This window comes from Barbus barbus, assembly GCF_936440315.1.
Source record: "Barbus barbus genome assembly, chromosome: 5".
Lineage (NCBI taxonomy): Eukaryota > Metazoa > Chordata > Actinopteri > Cypriniformes > Cyprinidae > Barbus > Barbus barbus.
In genome coordinates, this window is record NC_136733.1 from 18,062,678 (window position 1) to 18,090,627 (window position 27,950).

Below are 27,950 nucleotides of genomic sequence, written 5' to 3' on the forward strand. Positions count from 1 at the left end.
CTTTTTCAAAGGCACAGTGATGAAAGTAGGAGACAGTGTCCTCTGTGATCCCTAGATACGTATGCACAGTAGACCTACAGACTGATTCATATAGACATCCTAAATGTGACTGTACAGTAATTTTGCAGTTTAAAAGTGTCTGTTCGACATACATTTTAGTTAATATTCTAATCAGTTTCGACCTTTATAAATCCTTTGGCAGAATCAAATCCATGGAATTTATTATTGAATCTGATCACCACTATTGAATGAAGCCTAGCCAGGCTGGTTTGTCCTATCGTGAGTTTGGTGATAGTCTAGTATGTGGACCAGCATATGCCATTCTGTTTTCCAGCTTTTGTAATTTAACTGGTGAAGGTAGTTAACTAAAGGTTGGAATACACTACACTACTCTTGTACAGGTATTTGCCTGGATTTGCAGTCTGGACAATTTGAGAGTCAAAGTCAAATCAGCCAGAGTCAGTCAGCAGTCAGAGCTGACCACGTTCAAAGAAAATCGGCCAGTGTTTGATGGACACAAACTCCAGTTTTTTAGCTTTAGACTGATTCCATCCGATCGGATGATGTTAGAAATGTTTGATAATTTGAGCCGATTTTAGTTTTTATTTATCATTCATCTCTTAGAAGTGAGTCAAGTTTTTGTGTGAGTTTATTGTGTTGGGAATGGCTTAAAAGCCATAGTGTGTGATTCTCAGTCATTTAGTGCATGATGACCAAAGTTGGCAAGTGCATAATGTTTAGTTTTTTAAAAATCTGTAGTGTATTCCAGCCCTTAGATGGTCTTGTTAAGAAGTCAGATGGTGACATCAGTATCTTATGTCTTGTGGCTATTAGATATCCATAAGTTCCAATCGTTTTGTGCTCTTTATAGATATTTCTTTTTTGTTTTTTTCTGTTTATTACTTCAGTGCCCAGCAGAGAAGCAGTCAGATGAATAAGAAGAAGGCTGCTGGCAATCAGGTAAGCACAAGCCAGAATGAACATCAGCCTGGACAGATGTTTGCTGCCTCACTCAAACATTACTTATGTAGGAACAGCAGGCGCAGGTTTATAATTGGACACTGCGTCACTCAGTCTCTGTCATTTTATGAGATTTTAATTATTGAGAACAGTGGTGGGTGTTGTTTTGTAAAATGCTCTTTAAAAGAAAGAAATAATTAGGAAGAGCTTGGTTGAAAAAAATGCTTCATTAGCCATTGGCAAACATGAAGAAAGAAGCAACTGAATTAGAGAATACCTAATCAGTTATTAAATAACATCTATATTGACCATGCAGTTATATCTGATACATTTATCCTCTAGTATACCAAGGATGGCTACATCCAAAATGTGAAGAAATGTATGATAGACAGGTTTCTGTCAAAATCAAATCATCTTGTAAAAAGAGAGAAGCCCCATTTTTTGTTTAGCATTTAAAACTATGCAAAGCAGAAAAAAAATATTACATTTATAAAATAAATTAGTGCTGTCCAACGATTAGTTGTGATTAATCGCATCCAAAATAAAAGTTTTTATTTACATAATATATCTGTGTGTACTCTATATTTATTATGTATATATAAATACACACACATACAGTATATATTTTGAAAATATTTACATGTATATATTTATATTCATATTATTTATATATAAATAGGTTTAATATATAAACGTAACATATTTTTCTTAAATATATACATGTATGGGTGTGTATGTATATATCTGTTGTTATTCATCATAAATTATCTTACAGCATGTTCTATTTAGTTTTTTTGTATGTCTTGTGTTAGGGCTATGAACTAGTTACTGAACTATCTTAGCATCTTTCTGCTACTTTTGTATTCTGTACATCTTGTCTATTCTCACTGCTGCCTTTTCCAGTTTATAATTACCTATCTTAAACCCTGTCTTTGCTTTGCTACTGTTGCTATACCAACACGCCTCAGGATGAGATAATGGTAAGTGTGCATTGACTGCGACCTCTTTGGTGTGTTTGTGTGTGCGATTGTGTGTTTTTGTGTCTGCCAGTGCACATTAGCCTTTTAATATAAAATGGATTTGAAAAATAGCAATACATGTTGATTATTATGGTCCGAATTATGGTGTATTTGTTTAAAACAAAAACACAAATAGCTTTTTATGTTCATTAATGAATCCTGACCTTTTCCGATAAAGTTGAGTGCTTTTGCACCATGCCACTGCACTGGAGAGGCTGCTGTGCAACTAAATAAGGTTTCCAGTGGAGAGCCATTGCACTCCTGAGAGCTGTAGCTCACCTGCTAGAGACGTGACGTTCATGGGGTTTTTTCTCAGAGAACAAATGTACTAAGCAAATATAGTGTCAGGATCTTGGACCTGTTTTTGTTGTGTTTTGCTCCCCATGTGTTCTGTGACCCAGTTTCTCCCTCATGTTAATTGTTAATTTGATCCCAGGTGTGTCTCCTTAGGTCCCTCGTTATCCTGTGTTTATAAGCCCCAGTCCTTTCAGTTAGTTTTGTCGGTCGTTGAATTGTCATCCCTGTCCGTGATGTGTTTCCTGTGCCTCCCATGCTCCTAGTTGGATTAAAGATTCTCGTGTTTGTGAATTCCTCGTCTCCTGGTCTCCGTGTCTTCGTGCTCCCGGGCAGAGTTGTAACAGAACGACCGACCTAAAACAGATACCTCTACTTTTACCTTCCGTTTTGTTTTCCGTCTTACCCAGTGTTTTTCTTTCCGTTGTGACCCATGGATCCCTATGTCTGGCCCGAATTCCTCCTCCTCCTGCTGGAGCAGGGGGACCGATCTCTCGAGGACCATACAAGACTGTTCCTCATGTTAGCTAACGCCACCAGCTACCCGGACGACGTGCTCTGCTCTTTCTATTATGGAAGCCTGAACACCGCGTGCAGAGCGCTGTCGTCCGAAGATGGTCCTCGAGAGGATTTCGCCGCTTTTGTGGAGTGGATTCTGGTGAGAAACGGATCGCCTCTCACAGTCTCCTCAGAGGATGATCTCGCCAGAACCACTCCAGACCCAGAGCCCAGCCCACCATCTCCCCACGGTGCGGAGCACCAGCCCGAGCCCACCGATGACGGAGAGCCATTTCCCGCCGCGATCTGCGAGCCAGCGCAAAGCCGAGCGACTGAGCGGATGATCGTCCCGGAAGTAGAGCCCAACCCGTCAGACCAGGTGCGAGAGCCGGCGTCAGTGTTCATCACGAGGGAGCAAGCCGTGGACGGTGTGAGCGCGGAGTGGAGCTCCGCCCCCTGCACCGCGGCTGAGGGTGAGCTGAGGAGAAATCTGGGACTGCTGGACAGAGAGGGGGCGTCCGACTTTCCCGTGCCGGCTCCCTCCAGCCCTCCTGAGTTCCCGCTGGTTCCGCCCAGCCGTCCTGAAGTCCCGCTGGTTCCGCCCAGCCGTCCTGAAGTCCCGCTGGTTCCGCCCAGCCGTCCTGAAGTCCCGCTGGTTCCGCCCAGCCGTCCTGAAGTCCCGCTGGTTCCGCCCAGCCGTCCTGAAGTCCCGCTGGTTCCGCCCAGCCGTCCTGAAGTCCCGCTGGTTCCGTCCAGCCCTCCTGAGTCCCCGCTGGTTCCGTCCAGCCCTCCTGAGTCCCCGCTGGTTCCGTCCAGCCCTCCTGAGTTCCCGCTGGTTCCGTCCAGCCCCGCGCTGCAAGAGCGCCCCCAAGTGTCCGCGCTTCCCGAGCGCCCCCACGTGCCGGCTCCACGCACGTGCCCTCCTGAGTTCCCGCTGGTCCCGTCCAGCCCTCCTGAGTTCCCGCTGGTCCCGTCCAGCCCTCCTGAGTTCCCGCTGGTCCCGTCCAGCCCTCCTGAGTTCCCGCTGGTCCCGTCCAGCCCTCCTGAGTTCCCGCTGGTCCCGTCCAGCCCCGCGCTGTAAGAGCGCCCCCAAGTGTCCGCGCTTCCCGAGCGCCCTCCAGTGCCGGCTCCACGCACGTGCCCTCCAGTGCCGGCTCCACGCACGTGCCCTCCAGTGCCGGCTCCACGCACGTGCCCTCCAGTGCCTGCTCCTCGAAGATCCCCACCCTCCCACCCACTCCTGCCTCCTCCACCGCTGTCGTCTGGCAGCCCCCCCGCTCGCCCTCAGCCCTCTATCGGTACGGTGCGAGCCCCGTGGGTCTGCCATCCTCCAGCGTTGCCGGGGCTGGAGTATCCCTTACCTCAGCCTCCGAGGCCCGGACTCTGCCTCGGTCCGTAGACCCAGTGGCTCCACCTCGGCTCCTAGCTCCCTCGCCTCCACCGTCACTCCTCGATCCACCAGCTCCACCGGGCTCCCTCGTCCCTCCGGCTCCGCCTTGGTCGGGCGTCGACCCGCCTTCGCCTCTGGACTCCTCTCCTCTGGCTGCGCCTCGTCGCTCCGTCCCACCGGCTCCGTTGGGCTCCTTCCTCCCTCCAGCTCCACCTTGGTCCTCAGTCGCTCCGGCTCCGCCGCGGATCTCCAGGTCTCCGCCTCCACCTCGGTCACCAGAGCCCTCGGCTCCACCCTGTCCCCCCGGATCCTCGGCATCACCCTGGCTCGTTGGCTCTCCGTCTCCGCCTCGGGCTCCTCTACCACCTGCTCCGCCGCCGTTGGTCGGCCCCCTGGAGTCGGCGGCCATCCCTCCTCCATGGCTCCTCCCTCCGTCGGCTCCACCTTGGGCCATTTTCACGGCTGTGGTCTGGGTCCAGCTGAGCGCCTCCTGCTCCGGGTCCCTCCTGTCTCTTCCCTGGCTCCTCCCTCCTTCGTCACCGCCTTGGCCTCTGTCTGCCGGCCCCCTCCCGGGTATCCGTCCTCCTCCTGAACCGCCTCCCAAGTTCCCACCCGCCCCTCCCCTTTGGATGTTTCTATGGTGCGAGGACGCACCTTCCGGGAGGGGGGCGATATGTCAGGATCTTGGACCTGTTTTTGTTGTGTTTTGCTCCCCATGTGTTCTGTGACCCAGTTTCTCCCTCATGTTAATTGTTAATTTGATCCCAGGTGTGTCTCCTTAGGTCCCTCGTTATCCTGTGTTTATAAGCCCCAGTCCTTTCAGTTAGTTTTGTCGGTCGTTGAATTGTCATCCCTGTCCGTGATGTGTTTCCTGTGCCTCCCATGCTCCTAGTTGGATTAAAGATTCTCGTGTTTGTGAATTCCTCGTCTCCTGGTCTCCGTGTCTTCGTGCTCCCGGGCAGAGTTGTAACATATAGTACACCTTGAATGCACTCTAGGTTACTTCGGGTAAAAAGAAGACTACTTATTTTGTGGAAATCATGATACATTTTTTTTTCATGATTCCTTGAAAAGAACAGTATTTGTTTGATATAATTTTGATTGAGATCAATTCTGAATAAATATATTAATTTATTTTAAAAGATCTTACTCTTCCCAAGTTTTTTTAACTTCATAGTAGGTTTTTGACTAACGACCCTACTATATTTGCAATGATCTTTTTATTTGTTCTTCTGTGAAATCCCACAATCGCAGACACATCATTTTCAAATTTATTACAATGGGTTGTGGAACACTTGATTCTGATTGGTCAATGACAGCATTCTGCATTCAGATATTTTTGTATGACCGCTAAGCTGCACAATTGGTCCAACTGACTTCCTACATAGAAGTACAAGTTCATGTCTCTCGTATCTTTATTATTGATTTCTTGTCCATTTATTGATATATTTGATAAGTATAACAAAGTCTAACAGTACATTATCCTCTACATCCCATTTGTTTGCCTTTGTCTAGGTGATCAGAAAGGGTTGGCTGACCATCAATAATATTGGCATCATGAAAGGAGGAGCGAAGGAATACTGGTTTGTCCTGACTGCTGAGAATCTGTCCTGGTACAAAGATGATGAGGTGAGTGCCCTCCGTTTCTTCTTGCAATGCTTTTATCAGAAGCAACTCACAGTATAATCTCTACAGGGCCGGTCGCTCTGGAGGGGCCTTGTTTTCTTTTCATATACTCTGGGCTCTGTATTTTAGTATTATTTCCACCAGAAGTAAGGCTATATTTAGTCTTATTTCACAATGAAAGCATCTTATCCTACCAGTAACCCATGCTGTAAATGCACCGCAACACTGGATCCAAGAAAAGAGAATTGAGACGAATGAGGTCATACAGTATAAATGAGCGCATTAGTTCTGTTTCTTATTTCCGTAATGGCCAGGCATTTTGCCATCTTGACGGTCTGATCAAGCACAGGTGTTACGGTACCGTCGTGACCCCCGCCCTACCCCCACTGTCAGCCCAGACTGGAGGCATGAGGAGAAGCAGACCGAAGCTGGTGGGAGGGCTGCTCTGGGGGGTTGGGAAGGTGGCATATGGTTTTCATTACCATACATACCAGATTTTGGTCCAACACTTCCCAAAAGCCCTCGCTCTAGTTAGTTTAAGCATGCAGAGAAAATCCTTTTAAAACAAAGGAGTTCCTGGTCCAAAATGATTTACTGTTTAGAAACAAAAAATCCATTTTGTATATAATTGTTTTTCATTTAATCTCCTCATTTTTAAAAACCACAGTTATGTCCTGCTTATGCCAAAACTATTTCCTTGTGGTCCAAGTGGATGAAATAAGAGTCCAAACAATGACAATTATATACAGAGAAAAGACTTTTATTTTCCATCATCAAATCATCATTTCACTTTCCATCAAGTACATTCTTTCTTTCTTTCTTTCTTTCTTTCTTTCTTTCTTTCTTTCTTTCTTTCTTTCTTTCTTTCTTTCTTTCTTTCTTTCTTTCTTTCTTTCTACGTTTACTCTTAAATAAATAAAATATTTATTACTTTTATTATTTAGAATGAAAGACACACATGTACTATATATGTATATATATATATATAGATATGTATATAGATATATAGAAAGATACATGTTTCTAAATGTCTCCAGGGAAATTTTTGTCAGATTTAACTAAATTCGCTGTGTAATCCACTTCCCCAAAGACGCTTAAATACACAGACATTACTTAGCACATGAAGGCATGCACATTTCCATAGGAAGACGTACAGAGACATGATGACAAGACTGTTGATGAACAGAACTAGTTGATGTATGTGCACCCCCCACACAGCCTAACCAATGTGCAGACTACTGTACAATCTCTACGCCCTGAACAGGTAGTCTGAACACTGGGAAAGCGGGGCGGGCATGACGCTTCGCGGGGAGATGAGATGAGTCCAACAGCACTAAGGAATGAATGTGTACAAAACATTAAACATCATAACGTACACCATGTACATGCACATATTAAATTGTGTTAATGAACATAACTTTTTGTGAGTATCACCACACCCTTTCACACAAGCAAATATTCCATTTTCCAGAAGTTGTTTGGAAGTGAGTGTGGAAAAAAGAAGATGAGAAGGTTAATGTTTATTACTGACCACTGATTTCGAATTCGCTCTCAAATGCTGTTGTGGTAATATCACATCTATTATTGATATATTTTAGTTCAAATATCCATTTCAGTTTGCCTAGCTGTGTGAAACTATCTGTCCAGCCCATTGTCCCTCCTTGACTTTCAGACCTGTTTCTACCATACGCAAATGATAAATTCTTCAAAGGGACAAGAAATACCTCAAAGTTCGTGCATCTGTGCCAATCAGATTTGGCATTAGATGTTACGATTGTCCTCCGAAAACCATCATCCTTCTTTTTCTCCGTCTCTGTCTCTCTTTTTCTCTGGCTCCATTCGGCTGGACGTCCGAGTGTGTGAGATGCCAAAAGAGTGGTAGGTGAGTGGGGGAGGAGGAAGAGAGGAGGGTCCTTTAAAACCTCTGAGTGTTTGATGGTGGTACGAGAAGGCGAAGAATGTGGGTGGCAAGAAGTGTTGGGTTTCCTGGCCCTTTCACCCCCGTCGACTCATTAAATCCATCTTAGATTAGGAGCAGAGTCGTTGAAAACAGATATACAAAATGATAAGATATGCAGCATTTGCATCACAAAATTTAGTTTGTAACACACAGCGTCTTTCGTACGTTCAAATGTGGATTTTTCAGAATCGACGTGGCATACTTTTGACTCCTGGAAGAGCTGAAAGGAGGGAGAGAAAGAGGTGGAGCTTTTTTCCATTTTCCCCCTGCCTTAATTTTATGTTTCTTTTCTCGTTAAACAGGAAGTGCGAGGTCAGAGGTCACAAAAGAGTAAGACGAGGAAAGCTGGTACTGATGAAGACTTGTCAGAGTCAACATTTGCTTTGAGATGTATTTCTGACATCTGTGTGTGCTTATGTGTGTGTGAAGGTGTGGGTGGTGTTGCTGACTGAGTTTCTTGGCATGGAGATGGAATTGTAATATCTCCAGATGTGTAGTCCTGTGGTCTGTACCTCTCTTCATGCTGCTATTTATTCTGAACCTCACTTCCTCTGCTCGTACTGGATAAAGGGCTCTTTATACTGGCTTACAACCCCCCTAACGATTACACAGATGCATTTTCGTGTTTTAAAACACGCCTGTAGATGAGGTGCTTCGGAAGTTAGGGCTGAAATTTAGGGGCACCGCAGAACGTTCCTCTGAAATGAAGGAAGGTTCTTATTAAATGTGGAGATGGTGACATGGTGGTGACCTATAAACAAGAGGCATTAATCATCCTCACGTCGTTTGATCCGTCCTTGGGGTCGGGGGCTCCCTTTACATTGGTTTTTGTGGACATTAATCTCTGAAACTGGCAGTTTTGATGGAAAGTTTATTGTCACAAGACGACACCGTCTGCTCGGTCAGCGGTTCTGAAGCCCTGTGTTTGAAAATTGATCTGAATTTCTGAGGTTGTTAAAGGAATGTTCTGGGTTCAAGATAAGGCCAGTTCTATCGACAGCATCTTTGGCTTGCTGGCGATTACCACAGACAATAATTTAGACTTGTTCATTAGTTTGTAAAAACAAGCAAAAATGTGTTACAAAAAAATGCAGTTACAGTGGAAGGCTGTTTGTAGATTACATTCGTACATTCTTCGGTTTTGACCATTTAAAATTGTTTTTTTTATATATATATTAAATTCTGGAAATTATTGTAAGTCCATTAAGGTGTCAAAACATTATAATGTACAGAATAAAAATGGTTTAAGGTGCTGGGACTCACTAGAGGGCCTCACAAACTTTCATTGGGGCCGCAAGATGAAATTCGGATTTATATCTTATTATTAATAAAATGTAGTAATACTTTACAATAAGGTACCATTTGTTAACATTCGCTACATTAGCTAAAGTGAACTACTAATTAATAATCTTACAGTTTTTCTCGATTGCTAAAACACTATAACCAGGCTTTTGAACTAAAATTTCAAAACCATAACGCCATTTTTCAAAAAGCACACCCATTTCCCTAAACTATAAACACTATTCCCTGCTTTGACACATGAGTCCAATTTGGTGAACTGTTACTGCAAAACTCTACACACAAATCCCTACATTTCTCAGTGCTTATACACTATGTGCTCATTTAGAAAGCACTAGCATTCAATATTGTTCACTCAAGTCAGCACAGTTTGAGCCCAGTTGGCACACAATTACCCAAGTGGAAACACTAAGAGTCAAAATTTATCACACACCAATCAGAAACTTCGATGGAGATAAAAGGGCTAAAGTCAGCTTACAGTTTTTCTCAGTGGCTTTGGTCCATTTCTCAGATCATAAATGACATTTTCAAAACTACTTGTTCAACCTCCACATCATCTAGTCACTTGTGCACATCATAAAAAGTTTCTCATTCTTTTGAACAAGTTGCGATTGTTTTGGTACATTCATGCATCTGATTATGTGCATTTATCTGTGGTTATTATCAGTTGCTAATGTCATGTTGCTCAAAATGTATAGTTCTCTGTGCAATAGACTTACCCCTCAAAACATCAAGTCATTAGTTCATCCTATAAATCATTACGGTAAATGGAAAATGATTGATCTAGTTGTCATAAATTGTCAAGCATATGTTCTACACATTTCTATTAGACTTTTTATAAATTTGCCATAAATTGTTCAAGTGAATCTTGACTTTCACTAATGAAGAGAATATAGATCAACCAATGATAAAACATAATGTAGTTCTCTGAAATAGCTCAAAGGTACATCTCATCACCCTTCAACTGGAAAGCATATACTGTATAGACAGAGGACAACACAAGAGTTACAAATTCTGATAGTGGACTTTCTAATTTTAATTTTTCCATTTGTGCACATATTTCTTTTTCTTTTCTATTTCACAATGACGTTGTAATGTGTTTTTTGTTTTGTTTTGTTTTTTTGGTCAGACCACTAGTAAAAGTGCAACTATGAATCATATCCAGTCTTTTTCAATCAATATACCACATACAGTAATGTTTACATTTGTACATTTGAAATAGATATATGGCATACATAAGAAGTGCAGTCTTCTGTATTTCAGCACAGTAACTGTCATCCAAACTGCTGCCATAGTTTACAGCAGGTAATACTAACAGAGTGCACTGTTATACTGACAACATGACTAAGCATTTTGCCTTGTTTGTGAACAATGACACAAGGACAACAGACATGCGAGAGGATTTTCCCCCGCTGCCTGGCCAGGGCCAGTATAGCCTGTGATGTTGAAGAGGTTCTTTGGCCTGTCCCAGACCAAAGCCGGGATACTGGGGCAGAATAATTATTTTTGTTGTTTTCTGTATTGTACTGTACATTAAATTGAGGAATAAAACATTTGGGGAGTACCACAATCAACACTTATTACCATTTTTTGTAGTATTGTTTTGAATTTGTAGTATTGTGTTGTAGTGTGTGTGTTTTTGAACATTAATTACAGTTTTTCTCGATTGCTTAAACACATTTCTTGAAACTATGCCTCGTATTCTCAAAACAGTAAACACGAACCCATAATTTCTAACTCAATTCCCCAAACTTCCTATATTCAGGTCAAAATGAAGCTATCCTCTCAAAACAACTCAATCTTGCTGAAAAAACAAACTTTGCTCTCAGACATGACACACAAACAGTCAAAAACACACACACTACAACACAGTTTTACACACTGATCAGATAAATTCAAAACAATACTACAAAAAATGGTAATAAGTGTTGATTGTGGTACTCCCCAAATGTTTTATTCCTCAATTTAATGTACTGTAGAGTACAGTACAATACAGAAAACAACAAAAATAATTATTCTGCCCCAGTATCCCGTCTTTGGTCTGGGACAGGCCAAAGAACCTCTTCAACATCACAGGCTATACTGGCCCTGGCCAGGCAGCGGGGGAAAAATCCTCTCGCATGCCTGATGTCCTTGTGTCATTGTTCACAAACAAGGCAAAATGCTTAGTCATGTTGTCAGTATAACAGTGCACTCTGTTAGTATTACCTGATGTAAACTATGGCAGCAGTTTGGATGACAGTTACTGTGCTGAAATACAGAAGACTGCACTTCTTATGTATGCCATATATCTATTTCAAATGTACAAATGTAAACATTACTGTATGTGGTATATTGATTGAAAAAGACTGGATATGATTCACAGTTACACTTTTACTAGTGGTCTGACCAAAAAAAAAACACACAAAAAAACACATTACAACGTCATTGTGAATAGAATAGAAAAAGAAATATGTGCACAAAGGCGAAAATAAAAATTAGAAAGTCCACTATCAGAATTTGTAAGAATTTATGTTGTCCTCTTTCTATATATGCTTTCCAACTGAAGGTTCATGAGATGCACCTTTGAGCTATTTCAGAGAACTGGTTTGTCATTGGTTGATCTATATTCTCTTCATTAGTGAAAGTCAAGATTCACTTGAACAATTTATGGCAAATTTATAAAAAGTCTAATAGAAATGTGTAGAAAATATGCTTGACAGTTTGACAACTAGATCAACCATTTTGCATTTACCGTAATGATTTATAGGATGAACTAATGACTTGAGGTTTTGAGGGGTAAGTCTATAGCACAGAGAACTATACATTTTGAGCAACATGACATTAGCAAATAATGTAGGAAACCACAGACAAATGTACATACAGTAATCAGTTGCTTGAATGCATCAAAGCCTCTGAGAAACACTGTGAGCTGACTTTGGCCCTTTATCCATGGAAGGTTCTGATTGGTGTGTGATAAATTTAGACTCCTAGTGTTTCCACTTGGGTAATTGTGTGCTAATTGAGCTCAAACTGTGCTGACTTGAGTGAACAATATTGAATGCTAGTGCTTTCTAAATGACCACATGGTGTAAGCACTGAGAAATGTAGGGATTTGTGTGTAGAGTTTTGCAGTAACAGTTCACCAAATCTGACTCATGTGTCAAAGCAGGGAATAGTGTTTATAGTTCAGCAAAATGGGTGTGCTTTTTGAAAAACGGCATTATGATTTTGAAATTTTAGTTCAAAAGCCTGGTTATAGTGTTTTAGCAATCGAGAGAAACTGTAATTGCAACATTTACTAACACATTAATAAAATAAAAAGTTGTATCTGTTGGGCAAAAAATCTCCAGAAATGATTTTACATGTCCATTTACAACCCTAGGATTTCTCCCTAGAATGAAACGGTCTGTTATTGGCTTATTTGGCAGGGTCATGAATAATAATGAGCTCTGCTCTGATTGGCTGTTTCACAGTGCTGCTCAATGTTGAGCCCTGCTCTGATTGGCTGTTTCACAGTACGGCTCATCAGCAAGAAGGAAGCACAGGGAGGAAAATATATATTTAAATACTTTCTCTCGCAGTTATATCGTCGGGTAATTATACTGTATATAAAACGCGGGCATCAGGGAGCCGTTATTAATATGCGAGGCATTGAAACTGCTTTTGAACGATCCATCGGTCGCGTTATAGTTTCACTTTCAAGAGACGCGATCACACAAACTATGTTTACATTATGGAGCAACAGTACTTACCACACATTTCACAAGATCAGATGCTTGTCAGTGGTGCTCAGGATCTGTAAGTCATTCGCCATCATCCTCATCTCTCCTTACTGAGAGTGAAATCTTATGTACTGTAACAGGCTACCGCTAGCAAGGAGCTAACCATGTCCCTTTAGTGGCTCACGTTATTTGCTTTCTGTGCCTTTCTGAATACAGACACCAACCCATCCCTGCACTTCACACCCCCTGCACGGCCTGGAACATAACATTTATTTAGTTATTTTCGCTGTTGTCCGCGCTTGTTTATTTACAATACCTGCAGAGCTTCTGATGGTTCTGCCGGCTTAGAACAAGTGCGGGTTTATGCAAATGTTGGGGGCGTAGTGATCCCGAATGTTGCGTCACAGTCGGTGTTATGTTCTGATTCGCCTGTTTTTCAGTGGTCTTTTTTAATCACGAGATTTACATATGAAGGAGGAAACTATGGTGTTTGAGGCTCACTGTATGTCATTTCCATGTACAGAACTGTTATTATTTAAATATGCCAGGGTAAAGACAGTTTTTCATTCTATGGCACCTTTAATATTACTTTATCCGTTAACTAGCATTAACTAATAGTACCTTTTTCTAAAGTGTTATATATTAAAATAATTATTAATATATTAAAATATTCTAGTTTAAAATGCAATATGAGAAATATTTAAACTTTTTTTTGGAAACATGCAATTCTTGAAATGGCAAGAATCACAAAATAAATTGTGGTTAATTTATATATTAACACTCCCAGTTCATAAGAAAATGGGAAATACTAGCGGCTTTGTCATAATTACAGCAAAAATACTTTAGTTAATAAAAGTGTTTTATATTTGTATATACAGTTTTTGTAGTATTTACATTTTTGATCAAAGAAACAAGAGGTTCCAATTGAAATGTACATCTTTTCACAACTGAAATTTTTTTTTTTTTTGCCAAATTGATTTATTTTGATTCATAATATTTATGATAAAACAAATACAAAATGTTTACTCTTTAAAAGAATCATAGCCTTGGCACAGTCATCTTTATCATTTAAAGTTTGTTGCCCATGTGCCAAACATGTCTAATTTCACTAAAAAACAAATACATAAGCTCTGTTCCTGAATTTTACATACACAAGCATCTTCTGTGATTTTATGAGACTGTGCATGTGATTCAACGTTTTTGTTTCCCAAGACTTGGGAGTCTCTCTAAAATCTGTTATTTCTGGATATGGTGAAAATGATCATAAATGTCAGGGTAAATTATTGAACCATAGACTATGAATGCTGGTCTAAGAGAGGCACTGCCTTCTTTTGATTTTTTCGTTTTTTAGTGGATAGTTGAGAGAAGACTGCATGAAGAAACAAGAGATAAAGAATGGGATGAGATGGGATGAAACTGTAACTTCTTCCTAAAAGTTACAGATAATTGAAAGTAGTTAAACTACAGTACAGCTTCCTTTTTAAAAGAAAGTGATTTGTATCAAGTGACAAAGATACATTTTCTACAATTACAACAACAAAGCTATTTAAAGGAACAATAAAAAAACCCCAAAGCAATTCACTCTGTGTATTTACGTGTTTGATTATTACCTTAGGTCTTTTATTACCTATCAGAGTCAAATAAATATAATATATTATAAAACAATATAACAATACACTATATTTACAGCAGCTGCTACATAGTTAAGATGGACTATCCATGAAAAATATTCTTTACGTTTTCATGCTTTTACACCATATTGAGACAGTACTTAAATTGAAATAAATGTTAATTAAAGAGGCACATCACACTTTTGTATGCCACAACAATATTGCTGCTACTTTGTACTTTGTTCTATTTACTGTATATCATATCTTTGTAATAGAGCACTGACATCAAGTGTTGTTAAGTATAGCTGATATATAGATCATTTTGTGTTGATGCTGAAATGCATTCCTCTGGTGGTTTGTATGTAGGTTACTCTTCTAATATGTGGTTGCTTCACACTGTTAACATGCAAGTGTTTTCATCTTCACTCCCTCTCCTCCTCCTACACGCTTCACTGTGTCATCTCTATGCTCTCACTTTTGTATTCAAAAAGGGATAAGCATCAATCAGAATGACAAATCAGCCTTTTTCTGTACCCTTTAGGTATATGAGAAAAGTCCATACTTTAATCTTTAAAAGCAGAGTTTAATTCAGTTTACAGGATTTCCGTCTTCAGTTGGTGTGTTGCTGATTAAGTGTGTGAGTCATAAATCATGATACTTAGTGTGCCATTGCAGGCTTCCAGTGTGGAATCAATATTCACATCACAAGTATTTGTTAACCCTTTAGTGTTATAGCTGATGGGGCCGACATGTAAGCACTAACTGTTGTTCAATTCCTCTAAATTTCTAAATGTCTTCATACAGATTTATGCAATCATAAAAGAGTGCTAAGCTAGCAGTTTAAGTATAGTATTCTACTTTTGCCATATAGTTAAAGCAAATACAGGTTCAGCAAATATAACTCTTCAGTAGGCAGTCCCTGATCTGGTAGTGTCTTCTGTGGCTTTGCTTTATTGCAGTATTTTTCAACTGCTCACACACAAAATCTTAACTTGTCACACAATTTCTGAAACCCGACACTCAAACACCAGAACCACACACCAAATCTGCAAAACCATACACTAATTCTCAGCCTTTGACTCAGTTTTCAATTTCATAAAACACTTTTTGCAAAACACAAAAATCTAACAGGAATGAATATTATAGCAAAGGTGTTTGCAAATGTTTGCTTTTGATATATGTTTGTGATATTTTGAATGCAGTGCTTCATTTTGCAAGAGATGTGAGGCATTTTGTGTGTGCAGTTCTTGGATTTGTGTGTAAAGTTTTGAAAATGTGTGTAAGCAGTTGAAAAAAACTGTAACTTTTTGATTGTGCTTATTGCCCTCTGCAGGAGAAAGAGAAGAAGTACATGCTGCCATTAGACAACCTGAAGCTCAGAGATATAGAGAAGAGTTTCATGTCCAGCAAGCACGTGTTTGCTCTCTTTAACACCGAACAAAGGTTAGAGAAAATATTTTACTCACTGTAGAGCTTTCCAAAATAAAGAAATACATTAATATACTTAATGCATAATTAATCTGAATATAAACTGAACAAGAAGGTGGCTACCCTTACGCAAAGAAAACATATTTCCTAATATATGAATGATCAATATATTAAATAACATAACGGTATATTAGAAATTATACAGAATAATATATTGTGTAAATATATAACAATATTGAATAATACATAAGGAATTGCCGCTTTCATATATCGAAAAATATGTGACAATATTTTTACTTATATATAACAATATATGTAATTTTATATTCAGTAATACACTTTATAATATATAGATGTAGATGTGATAAGATATGTTACTGCATGTGTAAAAATATATTGAACATATATTTACTCATGCAGTACATATACACACATATATTTTTCTTATATTTAATAATCATTTAAGATATATTTTAAAATATTGCTAGTTTACAATAGCATAAGTACACCTGCTCATAATGAAGTGCTTAGTGAACAGACTATAACTGTGCTGAAAATTGCACAGCCATTATTTTTTATATAATTTAACAGTGTTTGGCCAATCGTCTTCCTAACCACAGCCTAACACTTTTACATGTCAAAATAATACAACATTAAACACTAAAAGGTCTCCCCTATATTAATATTGAGTAAAAACAAGACATAACACTTAATTTTAAAATTTTTACTCTCCTTTAATAGTCAGAAGCAAAGCATGCTGGGAACTAGAGATCTGATTTAACTCATTGCACGAATGTGCGTATATATGTGTTTACATATATTCACATTCATATGGGAGCATCTATGTGCAATATATACACAATAAAGACTCAAACATTATGAATATTATATTCATCTGTCTTCATTTCTAAATATATTTGTATGTATTGATACAGTATATAGCCATATCAATGTATATATTGCTGTATATTGAAAAATATAAGCACTAGTTTCCAATATATGGAAATGTATTATGTAATATATTGCATTATGTAATATATTGTTTGAGTGTCAGTATATTGCATTGCAATAATGGCAGGGGAAGTCGTGGCCTAATGGTTAGAGAGTCGGACTCATAATCGAAAGGTTGCGGGTTCGAGTCCCCGGCCGGCAGGGATTGTAGGTGGGGGGAGGGAATGTACAGCGCTCTCTCCACCCTCAATACCACGTCTGCTCCCCGGGCGCTGCAGCATGGCTGCCCACTGCTCCGGGTGTGTGTTCACGGTGTGTGTGCATTTGTTCACTACTCACTGCTGTGTGTGTGCACTTGGATGGGTTAAACGCAGAGCACCAATTTCGAGTACGGGTCACCATACTTGACAATACGTCATGACTTTACTTTTACGACTTTTATTATATTTTGCAGTATATTCCCATGTAGTTTTATTTCATAAGGGTAGCCACACGCTGAATCCAATGCAGACTGGGAAAGTCTACAAAAACGTTTTTTTTTTTAATTTTATAAATTGCATTGTGCAAAAAGTGCAGAGCGCATGTGAGTTAAAAACAATAGCAATGTGCTGAAACGTCTGCTTGCTCGTCATGTCCATTTGTTTTTAACTCACATGCACTCTGCACTATTTGCATGATGTAATTTATAAAAATAAAAAGTTTGTTTTTGTAGACTTTTCCAGTCTGAGCTGGATTCAGTGTGCGGCTAGCCACATTCTTGTTCATTTTCAAGTATTCCATTGGCTCTACGCACCTGCAGTAAAAGGATTTCTTTTTTCCTGTTTGGAGCGCTACAATTCTCTTAAGTTAACTCAATTTAAAATAGCTGTTTTCTATTTGAATACATTTTATAATCTAATGCATTCTTATGATGGCAAAGCTGAATTTTCAGCTTCATTAATCCAGTGTCCTATGATCCTTCAGAAATTCTTGTAATATGCTGATTAGGTGCATGTATAATAAACATTATTTATAATAAAAATACTTAATAATTTAATACTGATTTATACAATTTACATCGCAAATGACACTTGTCTGGTGATTTTTTATTTCGTAAGCACAAGATGACTCATTGCATGTTGTTGGACTGTTGTCTCAGGAACGTGTATAAAGACTACAGGCAGCTTGAGCTGGCTTGTGACACTCAGGAGGAGGTGGACAGCTGGAAGGCGTCCTTCCTACGAGCTGGAGTTTACCCGGAGCGCATCACTGTACGTGAATGCTTCCACTAATCATCTCTCAGTCATATTAGCTTATTAACTCATTACTGTGCTGCAACAGCTACCACATGTATAACCAGTCGCCAATGCAATTCTAACAAACATTGATAGCTTACTAACATAATTAACTTATTGTGCTTTCTTTGCTACATCTGCAGGATAAAGAGAAGGTAAGTTTTTTTCTCTGACTATTTTTTCTCTCTTCCAAATCTGTCATATGCAAACATATTCCTCTCTGAATATCAGTTATGTGTTGTATTTAACAAAATGATGGTGTAAACTCCACCACTGGTTGAGGATGGAGATCAAATAAACTGTGATCTAGTGATAGGATTTAATTTGCTTCAGTGTTCCACTCTTTGTTCCTCAATGTGTCCCTAATTGTATTAGTGCTAGTAATATGTGAATATCAATATGTGTTGCTGCTCCTCAGCAGAGTGATGCTAGTGAGGAGAACGGCTCAGATGGCTTTATGCACTCCATGGATCCTCAGCTTGAGAGGCAGGTGGAGACCATCAGGAACCTTGTGGATTCCTACATGGCCATTGTCAACAAGACTGTGCGGGACCTCATGCCCAAGACCATCATGCATCTCATGATCAACAACGTAAGCTGTGTTTACCATGATGTTTGTTATCAAATAAGAATCATGTAAGTTAGTTTCTTACTGGATGTTTCTTAGACTTGCAGTTCCAGGCAAATACAGCTGGCATGGCACTTTTTCTTAGTCTACTTCCTTGCTTCCTCTTCCCATAGACTAAGGAATTCATCCATGCTGAGTTGCTGGCTAACTTGTACTCATGTGGAGACCAAAACTCTCTGATGGAGGAGTCAGCAGAACAGGCTCAGCACAGGGAGGAGATGCTGCGCATGTACCACGCTCTGAAAGAGGCCCTCAACATCATCGGGGACATCAGCACCAGCACCGTCACCACTGCCATGCCCCCGCCGGTGGATGATTCCTGGCTGCAGGTACAAGGAGGACCTTCAGGGCGCAGGTACTGTGCCAACATTTTTATTAAATCAGCAATTTTATCAAGAGTTTCAGTGTACACTTATATTTTAATTAAGAATTTGAATGATGTGGCTTTTCATTTGTTTAGTATTTCATACTGAAACAGGAAATTGAGGTGAAATATATCAAAGATAATTTTTGAATAGCCAATTGCCTTTACTTCATCCTAGCCCAGTTAAACCATCATTTGTACTTGATATTTCCATAAAACCCAGATTTTGATTTCATGGGGTCTGTAATATTTGTTTGTTACTGTATTATTTGTTATTGTCTTAATAAGCCTGTTTAAGTTTTTATAGTTTAAAGTAGTTTTAAGATCGAAGTAGTTTTAATATTCACATAGATAATGCAGAAATCAAAACTACAAAATAAATTATAACTGTTTTAAATACTTTTGACCTGAGTCAGCATGTGCATGGACCCACACACAATCGTCGACACACTCTAGATTTACTCATCAGTAGAGGTCTAAACATTTCATCCATTGTTATTAAGGATGTAGTACTATCTGATCACTTCTGTATTTTCTTTGATATATTGATTTCTGTCACCACTGAATCTAGATCTGTCTCTGTCAGAAAGAGATGCATTAATGAGAACACTAGTGCGCTATTTATGAAGGCAATATCATTAACACCAAGCATTTCTGCAGACTCTGTTGATCTTCTCCTGGATTCATTTAACTCAAAAGTTAAGAATGTTATCGATGCTATTGCTCCGATAAAGGTCAGCAATAAGACTGGCAGACAAAAATCATTTTTGGAGAAAATCAACAGCAGTTCAGAGCATGAAAAGACAATGCAGAAAAGCTGAGCGGATGTGGCGGAAGACGAAACTCGAAATTCACTATAGCATCTATAAAGACAGCCTTCGTGCTTTCAATGTGGAACTAGCCACAGCTAGACAGACCTTCTCAAACCTTATAAATAGTAACTTAAACAAGACTCGCACTCTTTTTGTGACTGTTGAGAGACTGACAAACCCCCCAAGTCAGATTCCCAGTGAAATGCTCTCTGACAGCAAATGCAATGCGTTTGCTTCCTTCTTTTCTGAGAAGATCAATAATATCAGAAAGGAGATTGGCACATTCTCAAGTTATGCAGAGGTCACACAGATTCGACCGCAATTTCAAAAAGAAGTGACTATGTCTGGTTTTGAAGCCACTGATAGACCAATATTCCTTTCATAGGTAAGATTATTGAAAAGGTAGTTTTTAATCAGCTGAACAACTACTTAAACTCAAATGGATACCAGTTTTCAATCTGGTTTCTGAGCGCATAACAGCACAGACACTGCACTCATTAAGATAATAAATGATATTCACTTTAATTCTGATTCCGGCAAAATATCAGTGCTGGTACTATTAGATCTTAGTGCTGCGTTTGACACTGTCGATCATAACATACTTCTAGAGAGACTGGAAAACTGGGTCGGGCTTTCTGGGATGGCACTCAAATGGTTCAGGTCATACTTAGAAGTAGGGCTGCCACTAACGACTATTTTTATTTCGATTAATCTATCGACTAATTTTTCGATTAATCGATTAAACAATTAATTTCCCGCAAAAAAATCTACAATTTTACTTGAAAATATTTTATTAAACTAAATGAAATCAAAATTTCTATGAAATCCTTTTTTAAAGCAAAAGTGAAGTGCAACATAGAGTGCAAGAAGCAAGTGTCCAACTCATAGTCCAAATCACTGAAATCAAAGTTCAGTATTATAGTGTAAGAATGACAACATATCTATGTGTAAAAAACACTTTTTTAAAAGGAGTATTTACCAGAAATATTATTTACCAGAATTTATTTAGGTGAAAAATGTAAATATGCAGTATTTCTGAAAAAATATTTTTTTTGAAAATATAAAATTAATTAATTGGAGATGCTTTTTATTATTAAAATTTAATGGAACAATTAAAATGGAATCCAGAAAATAATGGAAAACTGAATTTGGTAAAGATAAAACTGTAAAAATCAATTAATTAGACAGGCTTTTTGATTAATAAAATTTAAAAAACTGAATTTGGAAATAAAACGGATTTCATAGGGCCCTATAATTATTATGTTTTTTTCTTTTTTGTGGTAATAAAAATGGATTTAAGTGAACAATAGCTTTTAAAATGACTTAAAGTTCATATATAATAGCAATGATGCAATAATAATTAGTTCAAACAAAGTATCAAAAGCAAAATATCATATGGTTTTATTGAACAAAACTGTTAAAATACATAATGTATTATAAACAATAGAGCTAATGTAGATTACGCATAACAACAAAGGCCTGCAGGGGCGCCGACGGCACATTAATGTTTAATATTGACCAAGCACCATTTATTTCAAACGTACACTTAATCTTTAATATTGGGCCATTTCTTTAGGACAGAAATGCTATAGCCACTGTAATTAAATGAATATGTGGACATCAAACCATGTAAACTCAGAGTGAAGGTTTGAGCTTTTATTTTGAAATCTCGATGTGTTCTCCTGTGTTTGTGTCGATTTATAAATGATTTACTTTACAAATCTGATGAAATGGCGCGCGTTGCGTTTCCATATTAACTTTATAATAAACACAAACTCACAACAACATGCAGAGATGGAGCTTAAGACACTCAACGCATGTAAATGATAAGTTTCTGTGGAGCTACTGTGAACAGAGCCGCTGTGAGACGCACGTGCTTAAGCTACACGCATATAAATAATTAAAGCGCATATACTGTGTGAACTGCATCGCATATAATTATTTAATTAAATCATAGCATTTGTGAATTATTCACAATTATGCTGAATTATGATTTTTAAATGGGTTTAATATATCATGCAGCCTTGGAAAATAGTCTAAAAATGTGTTTTATGGATTCTGGTCCGTGAAATGCGCCACTTCCGGTATTTTGGCGGTTAGTCGACGCGAGCTAAATGAAGTGACGATTTTTAAAAATCGACTAAAATCGACGAATCGCGACAGCCCTACTTAGAAGGGAGAGGTTATTATGCGAGTATAGGAGAGCATAAGTCTAAGTGGACGGCCATGACATGCAGAGTCCCACAAGGCTCAATTCTTGCACCGCTCTTGTTTAGCTTGTATATGCTCCCACTAAGTCAGATAATGAGGAAGAACCAAATTGCCTATCACAGCTATGCTAAAGATACCCAGATTTACCTAGCCTTATCTCCAAACGACTGTAGCCCCATTGACTCCCTCTGCCAATGCATTGATGAAATTAACAGTTGGATGTGCCAGAACTTCCTTCAGTTAAACAAGGAGAAAACTGAAATCATTGCATTTGGAAACAAAGATGAAGTTTTCAAGATGAATGCATACCTTGACTCTAGGGGTCAAACAACTAAAAATCAAGTCAAAAATCTTGGGGTGAATCTGGAGACAGACCTTAGTTTCAGTAGTCATGTCAAAGCAGTAACTAAATCAGCATACTTTCATCTCAAAAACATTGCAAGAATTAGATGTTTTGTTTCCAGTCAAGACTTGGAGAAACTTGTTCATGCCTTTATCACCAGCAGAGTGGATTATTGTAATGGTCTCCTCACCAGCCTTCCCAAGAAGACCATTAGACAACTGCAGCTCATCCAGAACGCTGCTGCCAGGATTCTGACTAGAACCAGAAAATCTGAGCATATCACACCAGTCCTCAGGTCCTTACACTGGCTTCCAGTTACATTTAGGAGTGATTTTAAAGTACTTTTACACGTTTATAAATCACTCAATGGCCTAGGACTTAAATACATTGCAGATATGCTCACTGAATATAAACCTAACAGACCACTCAGATCATTAGGATCGAGTCAGTTAGAAACACCAAGGGTTCACACAAAACAAGGGGAGTCTGCTTTTAGCTATTATGCGGCCCGCAGTTGGAACCAGCTTCCAGAAGAGATCAGATGTGCTGAAACATTAGCCACATTTAAATCCAGACTCAAAACTCATCTGTTTAGCTGTGCATTTGTTGAATGAGCACTGTGCTATATGTCCGAACTGACTGCAATGAATTTTAAGTATAATAATTTTCTTTAAATTTATTTTAAATCAATTTCTATATCATTTTAAAATTCCTTGTTTTTATTATTATTTTTAATTCCTTGTTTTTATTGCTCTGATTATTATTTTTATTGACTATTTCACTTTATTTTATGTAAAGCACTTTGAATTACCACTGTGTATGAAATGTGCTATATAAATAAACTTGCCTTGCCTTACCTTGCCTAGTTTTAAAAAACATAAAAAAGTTTTATGTAGTTTTAAGATAGATTGTAATCATTTTAAAAGCTGGAAATTTGGATGTTTTAAAGAATTGGTTTACTTCAGAATTAAAATTTCCTGATATTGTACACACCCCCGTGTCATCCAAGATGTTCATGTCTTTCTTTCTTCAGTCGACAAGAAATTAAGGTTTTTGAGGAAAACTTTACACCATTTTTCTCGGTCACACTTTATATTAGGTGGCCTTAACTATGTACTTACATCAAAAAATAAGTACAACGTACTTATTGTGGTCATATTGTATGGCAAAACATTTCTGCTGCTATTGAGGTGGGATAAGGTTAGAGACAGGTTGGGTGGTGTGTGTAGGTTTAAGGGTAGGTTAAGGTGTAAGGAATGGGTCAACAGTGTAATTATAAATGTGATTACAGAAATTAATTACATTTACATTTAGTCATTTAGCTGACGCTTTTATCCAAAGCGACGTACAAATGGAGTACAATGGAAGCAATCAAAATCAACAAAAGAGCAATGATATGCAAGTGCTATAACAAGTTTCAGTTAGCTTAACGCAGTACACATAGCAAGGTTTGTTTGTTTTTTTAGAAAAAGAATAGAGCAAGCTAGTGTTAGAGGCTTTTTTTGCTTTTGTTAATTGTATAATAAATAAAAAGAAAACAGATATATAAAATACAAAAAGATTAGAAAAGCTAGTGGTAGTTTTTTTTTTTTTTTACTCAGCTGCTCGGATTGAGTTGGGAGGGAACATTTCATTTAAAAGTCTGTGAAAGTGATTACAGATTTTATTACATATAGGTATTTTTAAAAATATAAGTACAATGTAAAAACATGTATGTACACAATAAGTGCATTGTATCAAATTATGAATTTAAATGTAAGTGCATGGTAGTTAAGGCCACCTAATATAAAGTGGAATCTTTTTCTCCATTTAGTGGACTTCAGTGGGACTCAACTGGTTGAAGGTTCACATTTCAGTTTCAGTGCAGCTTCAAAGGGCTCTACAGGATCCCAGCCAAGGAATAAGGGTCTTATCTAGCTAAACGATTGGTCATTTTCTGAAAAAAAAATTAAATAAAAAAATATATACTTTTTAACCACAAATGCTCATCTTTCACTAGCTCTGCGATGCATTTCCATGACTTCATGCATTACGTAGTCATGTTGGAAAAGATTTGTGGTTGAAAAGTATATAGATTAAATTTTTTTTTTTAGAAAATGACAGATTGTTTCGTTAGATAAGACCCTTATTCTTCAGCTGGGATCATGTAGAGCCCTTTGAAGCTGCGTTGAAACTGCAATTTGGACCTTCAAGCTGGTCCCCTTTGAAGTCCACTATATGGAGAAAAATCCTGGAATGTTCTTCTCAAAAACCTTAATTTCTCTTCAACTGAAGAAAGAAAGACATGAACATCTTGGATGACATGGGGGTGAGTAAATTATCAGGAAATTTTGATTCTGGTGTGAACTAAACCTTTGCAAGACCATGCAATCTGTCAGATAGATGATTTAGCATGTTTTAGAAGTTTCTATAACATTTTTTAACAAGTTTTAACATTTTAGTTGTGTTCCAGTGTTAAGGGAAAGGGAAGGGGAGGTGGTGTGTGGCCAAGTCTGGTGATCCATATTCAGAATTTAACCCATCCAAGTGTACACACAGTAGTGAACATACACCCAGAGCAGTGGGCAGCGCCCGGGGAGCAGTTGGAGGTTCGGTGCCTTGCTCAAAAGTCTCACCTCAGTTGTGGTATTGAGGGTGGAGAGTGTTGGTTATTCACTCCCCCACCTACAATCCCTGCCGGACCTGAGACTCGAACCCACAACCTTCGGGTTACAAATCCAACTCTCTATCCATTAGGCCACGACTGCCCTGTTAATGTTTTAGTTGTGTGTTTGGTTGTTTTAAAGCCCCTACCCTTGTTTTTTATGGTTAATTAAGTGCTCAATCCAGACCTTTGAAGTGTACTTTTGTTTTTTTGGAATTTTATACTAAAAAACAGCATAGAATTGTACATAAGCCCGTGAAATGAGACACACCTTTTGAAAAGCATTGCTAACATAATTTAGCATGAAGCTAAAGCTAACTTGCTACTATGCATCAAGCATGAAGCTAACTTGTTACTAGGCATTATTAGCATTATTATCAGACATACAGGCTGGAAGATGGGCAGACAGATAGACAAAGAAAGAAAGAAAGAAAGAAAGAAAGAAAGAAAGAAAGAAAGAAAGAAAGAAAGAAAGAAAAAAATGATGTACAAGACAAAAGATAGATAGATAGATAGATAGATAGATAGATAGATAGATAGATAGATAGATAGATAGAATCATCTTTCTCAAGCCAAAATAATCATCTTTTTTATTTTCTCAACAGATCTCCCATGTCTAGTCCCACTCCACAGCGTCGGGCCCCACCTGGGCCCCCTCGTCCAGGTGGACGCACTGCCCCAGGACCCCCTGCCGCTGGAGCACCTCCTGTGCCATCCAGACCTGGAGCCTCTCCTGACCCCTTCAGCACCCCCCCACCCCAAGTCCCCTCTCGTCCCAACCGCGCCCCACCAGGTGTCCCAAGGTGAGTCAGAGAAGAAATATTTATAAGAGAAGATATATCCAAAGAAGACGTATATATATATATATATATATATATATATATATATATATATATACTGTATATATATATATATATATATATATATATATATATATATATATATATATATATATACTGTATATATATATATACATAAATTAAAGTAATAATGTTTCAGTGTAATTGTTCAGATGGTGCACATGCAAATGAAAGGGGGCCTTTGAAATGTTTTATTGAATTAAATATAGCCTAGAGACCATAGAATGTGTTTTGAGTACTGTGGGGAGTAATACAAGTGTTAATGGTGTTGAGAGCAATGATCTACAAACTACCCTCCATTTACACCCTTTACAGCCCTTCTGCCCTGACCTGATCCCTGGTCTTTAACACAAGAAAGACAGATCAGTAACACTCTTCCTGCTATTTCTAATTCTCTCGCCTGTCACAATCCATTACTTTTTCTCAGCTCACACACTCCTACACACAGTCCAACTCAGAGACCTGCACTAACAAACCACTCACACATTTTTTCAACTATGCTGGTTTTCTTTCTCCAACTCCTTGCCATGTGCATATTCATTCAAACATTGTTTTAAATCATTCAGTTCATGAATTGTTTGCACTGTGTAGTAACATCAGTGCATCAGCTTTGTGAGATCATTCTCTCTTGATATACATGTTTGGGAGGAAAATGTAAGGGAAACTGACCAGTTAAACGGGACAAACCATGGAGATGATAAGTTTTTGCTTCCTTCCATTGCCTCTTTTCTGTCGACCCATGTTCCCCTCAAACTAAATCCCACTAAATCCCTTCCACAATGATTCCGGTTATTGTTTCAGAATTTCTATCAGTGACCAATGAGGAGTTACACAAATGGTATGTCCGCCATATTGTCTATATGTGACATCACACTGTCCTTGCATGGTTCCATCTTTAAATGTGTTAACATCTGCTGTTCCCTAACACCTGTCATTCACTAGATATGAGTATACCAGGCTGTCTATTACTGTCAATTCATTTGTTCAGAGTATTTTATTTTTCCAAAATCCTAATTAAAACTATGCTTAGAACTGCCATTTAATTGTGTAGGAAGAGATACCTGGTTGAACAACTCTTAAATGCATGTTATAGATTTAGTTTCTAGCAATAGTTGTATTTAAGGTACCATAAATTTATAACATGGTTTAAAAAAAAAATAATAATAATTTAATAATATTTAATTTAATTTAATTTAGCAACATTTGTATTTAAATATACTATAAATTAACATGAATTTTTTTTTATTTTTGTAATTTGTAATTATTTTGTTTTATTTTTATATTTAATTTAGCAGTTGTAATTTAATGTCAGTTAATTTAATTTAATTTAATTGAGAAATAGTTGTGTTTAAGTCACCATAAATAAACATTAATTTAAAAAGTTATATTATTTGGCTTTTTTAAATTAGGTTATATTACAAAATGCAATTTTTTTTTTTTTTTTTTTTTTTCTTTGCCAGTCTTTTAATTTAATTTAATTTTTTTATTTAATGTGGGGCATATAGACCTATTTTAACACATATAGGTTTTGGCATATGACATGCTGTTTATGTGTGTTCCTGATACTTTTTTATTATTATTATTTAGTTTTTTTTTTTTTTTTTTTTTTTTTTTTTTACAGAAAGTATTTGTTTGTGAGACTTAACATGGCAAATGTTCAGTAATGGCTCTGCTAACTTGCATATAGTTTACTTGTGAAACATCAAGCCCAAGTGAATTGGATTAAACAGTTTTAATCCAAGTTTTATTATCTTTTTTTTTAAACTAAATAATAAATTATAGTCTGATTTATTATTCCTGTAGGTGTTTAATAACATGACATTAGTAGTTCATGAATGTCTGATAAATCCACCTTGTGTGTCATACAGTATATGTGCATTTTCAGAGTTCATTGTTACTGCCTTTGTCTTCATGTTCTTTTGTGTTGTTCCTAATTGTGTGTCTTTTCCCCTGTTGTCTGTCTGTCCTCCTGTTTATACATCTGCGTCCATCAATCTGTCTGTTGTCATCTTTGAAGTCGGAGAGCGCCAGCCTCCCCCACCAGATCCAACCGAGACTCGCTCACTGAGTATTAA

General features: G+C 38.2%; 1 protein-coding gene across 2 annotated transcripts in view; it reads left to right on the forward strand.

The window, feature by feature from the left end:
* The window catches only part of dnm1b (dynamin 1b), a gene marked incomplete at its 3' end in the record, with an annotated part of 44,407 nt that extends 16,457 nt beyond the window's left edge, over positions 1 to 27,950 (forward strand). Inside the window, exons 13-20 of one of the 2 annotated variants that reach the window (XM_079417925.1) lie at positions 909 to 960; positions 5,677 to 5,790; positions 15,694 to 15,803; positions 17,878 to 17,989; positions 18,432 to 18,605; positions 18,755 to 18,996; positions 25,621 to 25,818; positions 27,893 to 27,950. In XM_079417925.1, coding sequence (XP_079274051.1) covers positions 909 to 960; positions 5,677 to 5,790; positions 15,694 to 15,803; positions 17,878 to 17,989; positions 18,432 to 18,605; positions 18,755 to 18,996; positions 25,621 to 25,818; positions 27,893 to 27,950 — 1,060 coding nt within the window. Of the gene's footprint in view, positions 1 to 908; positions 961 to 5,676; positions 5,791 to 15,693; positions 15,804 to 17,877; positions 17,990 to 18,156; positions 18,169 to 18,431; positions 18,606 to 18,754; positions 18,997 to 25,620; positions 25,823 to 27,892 lie in introns of those variants that run through there. The other variant, XM_079417924.1, reaches the window with a different exon arrangement.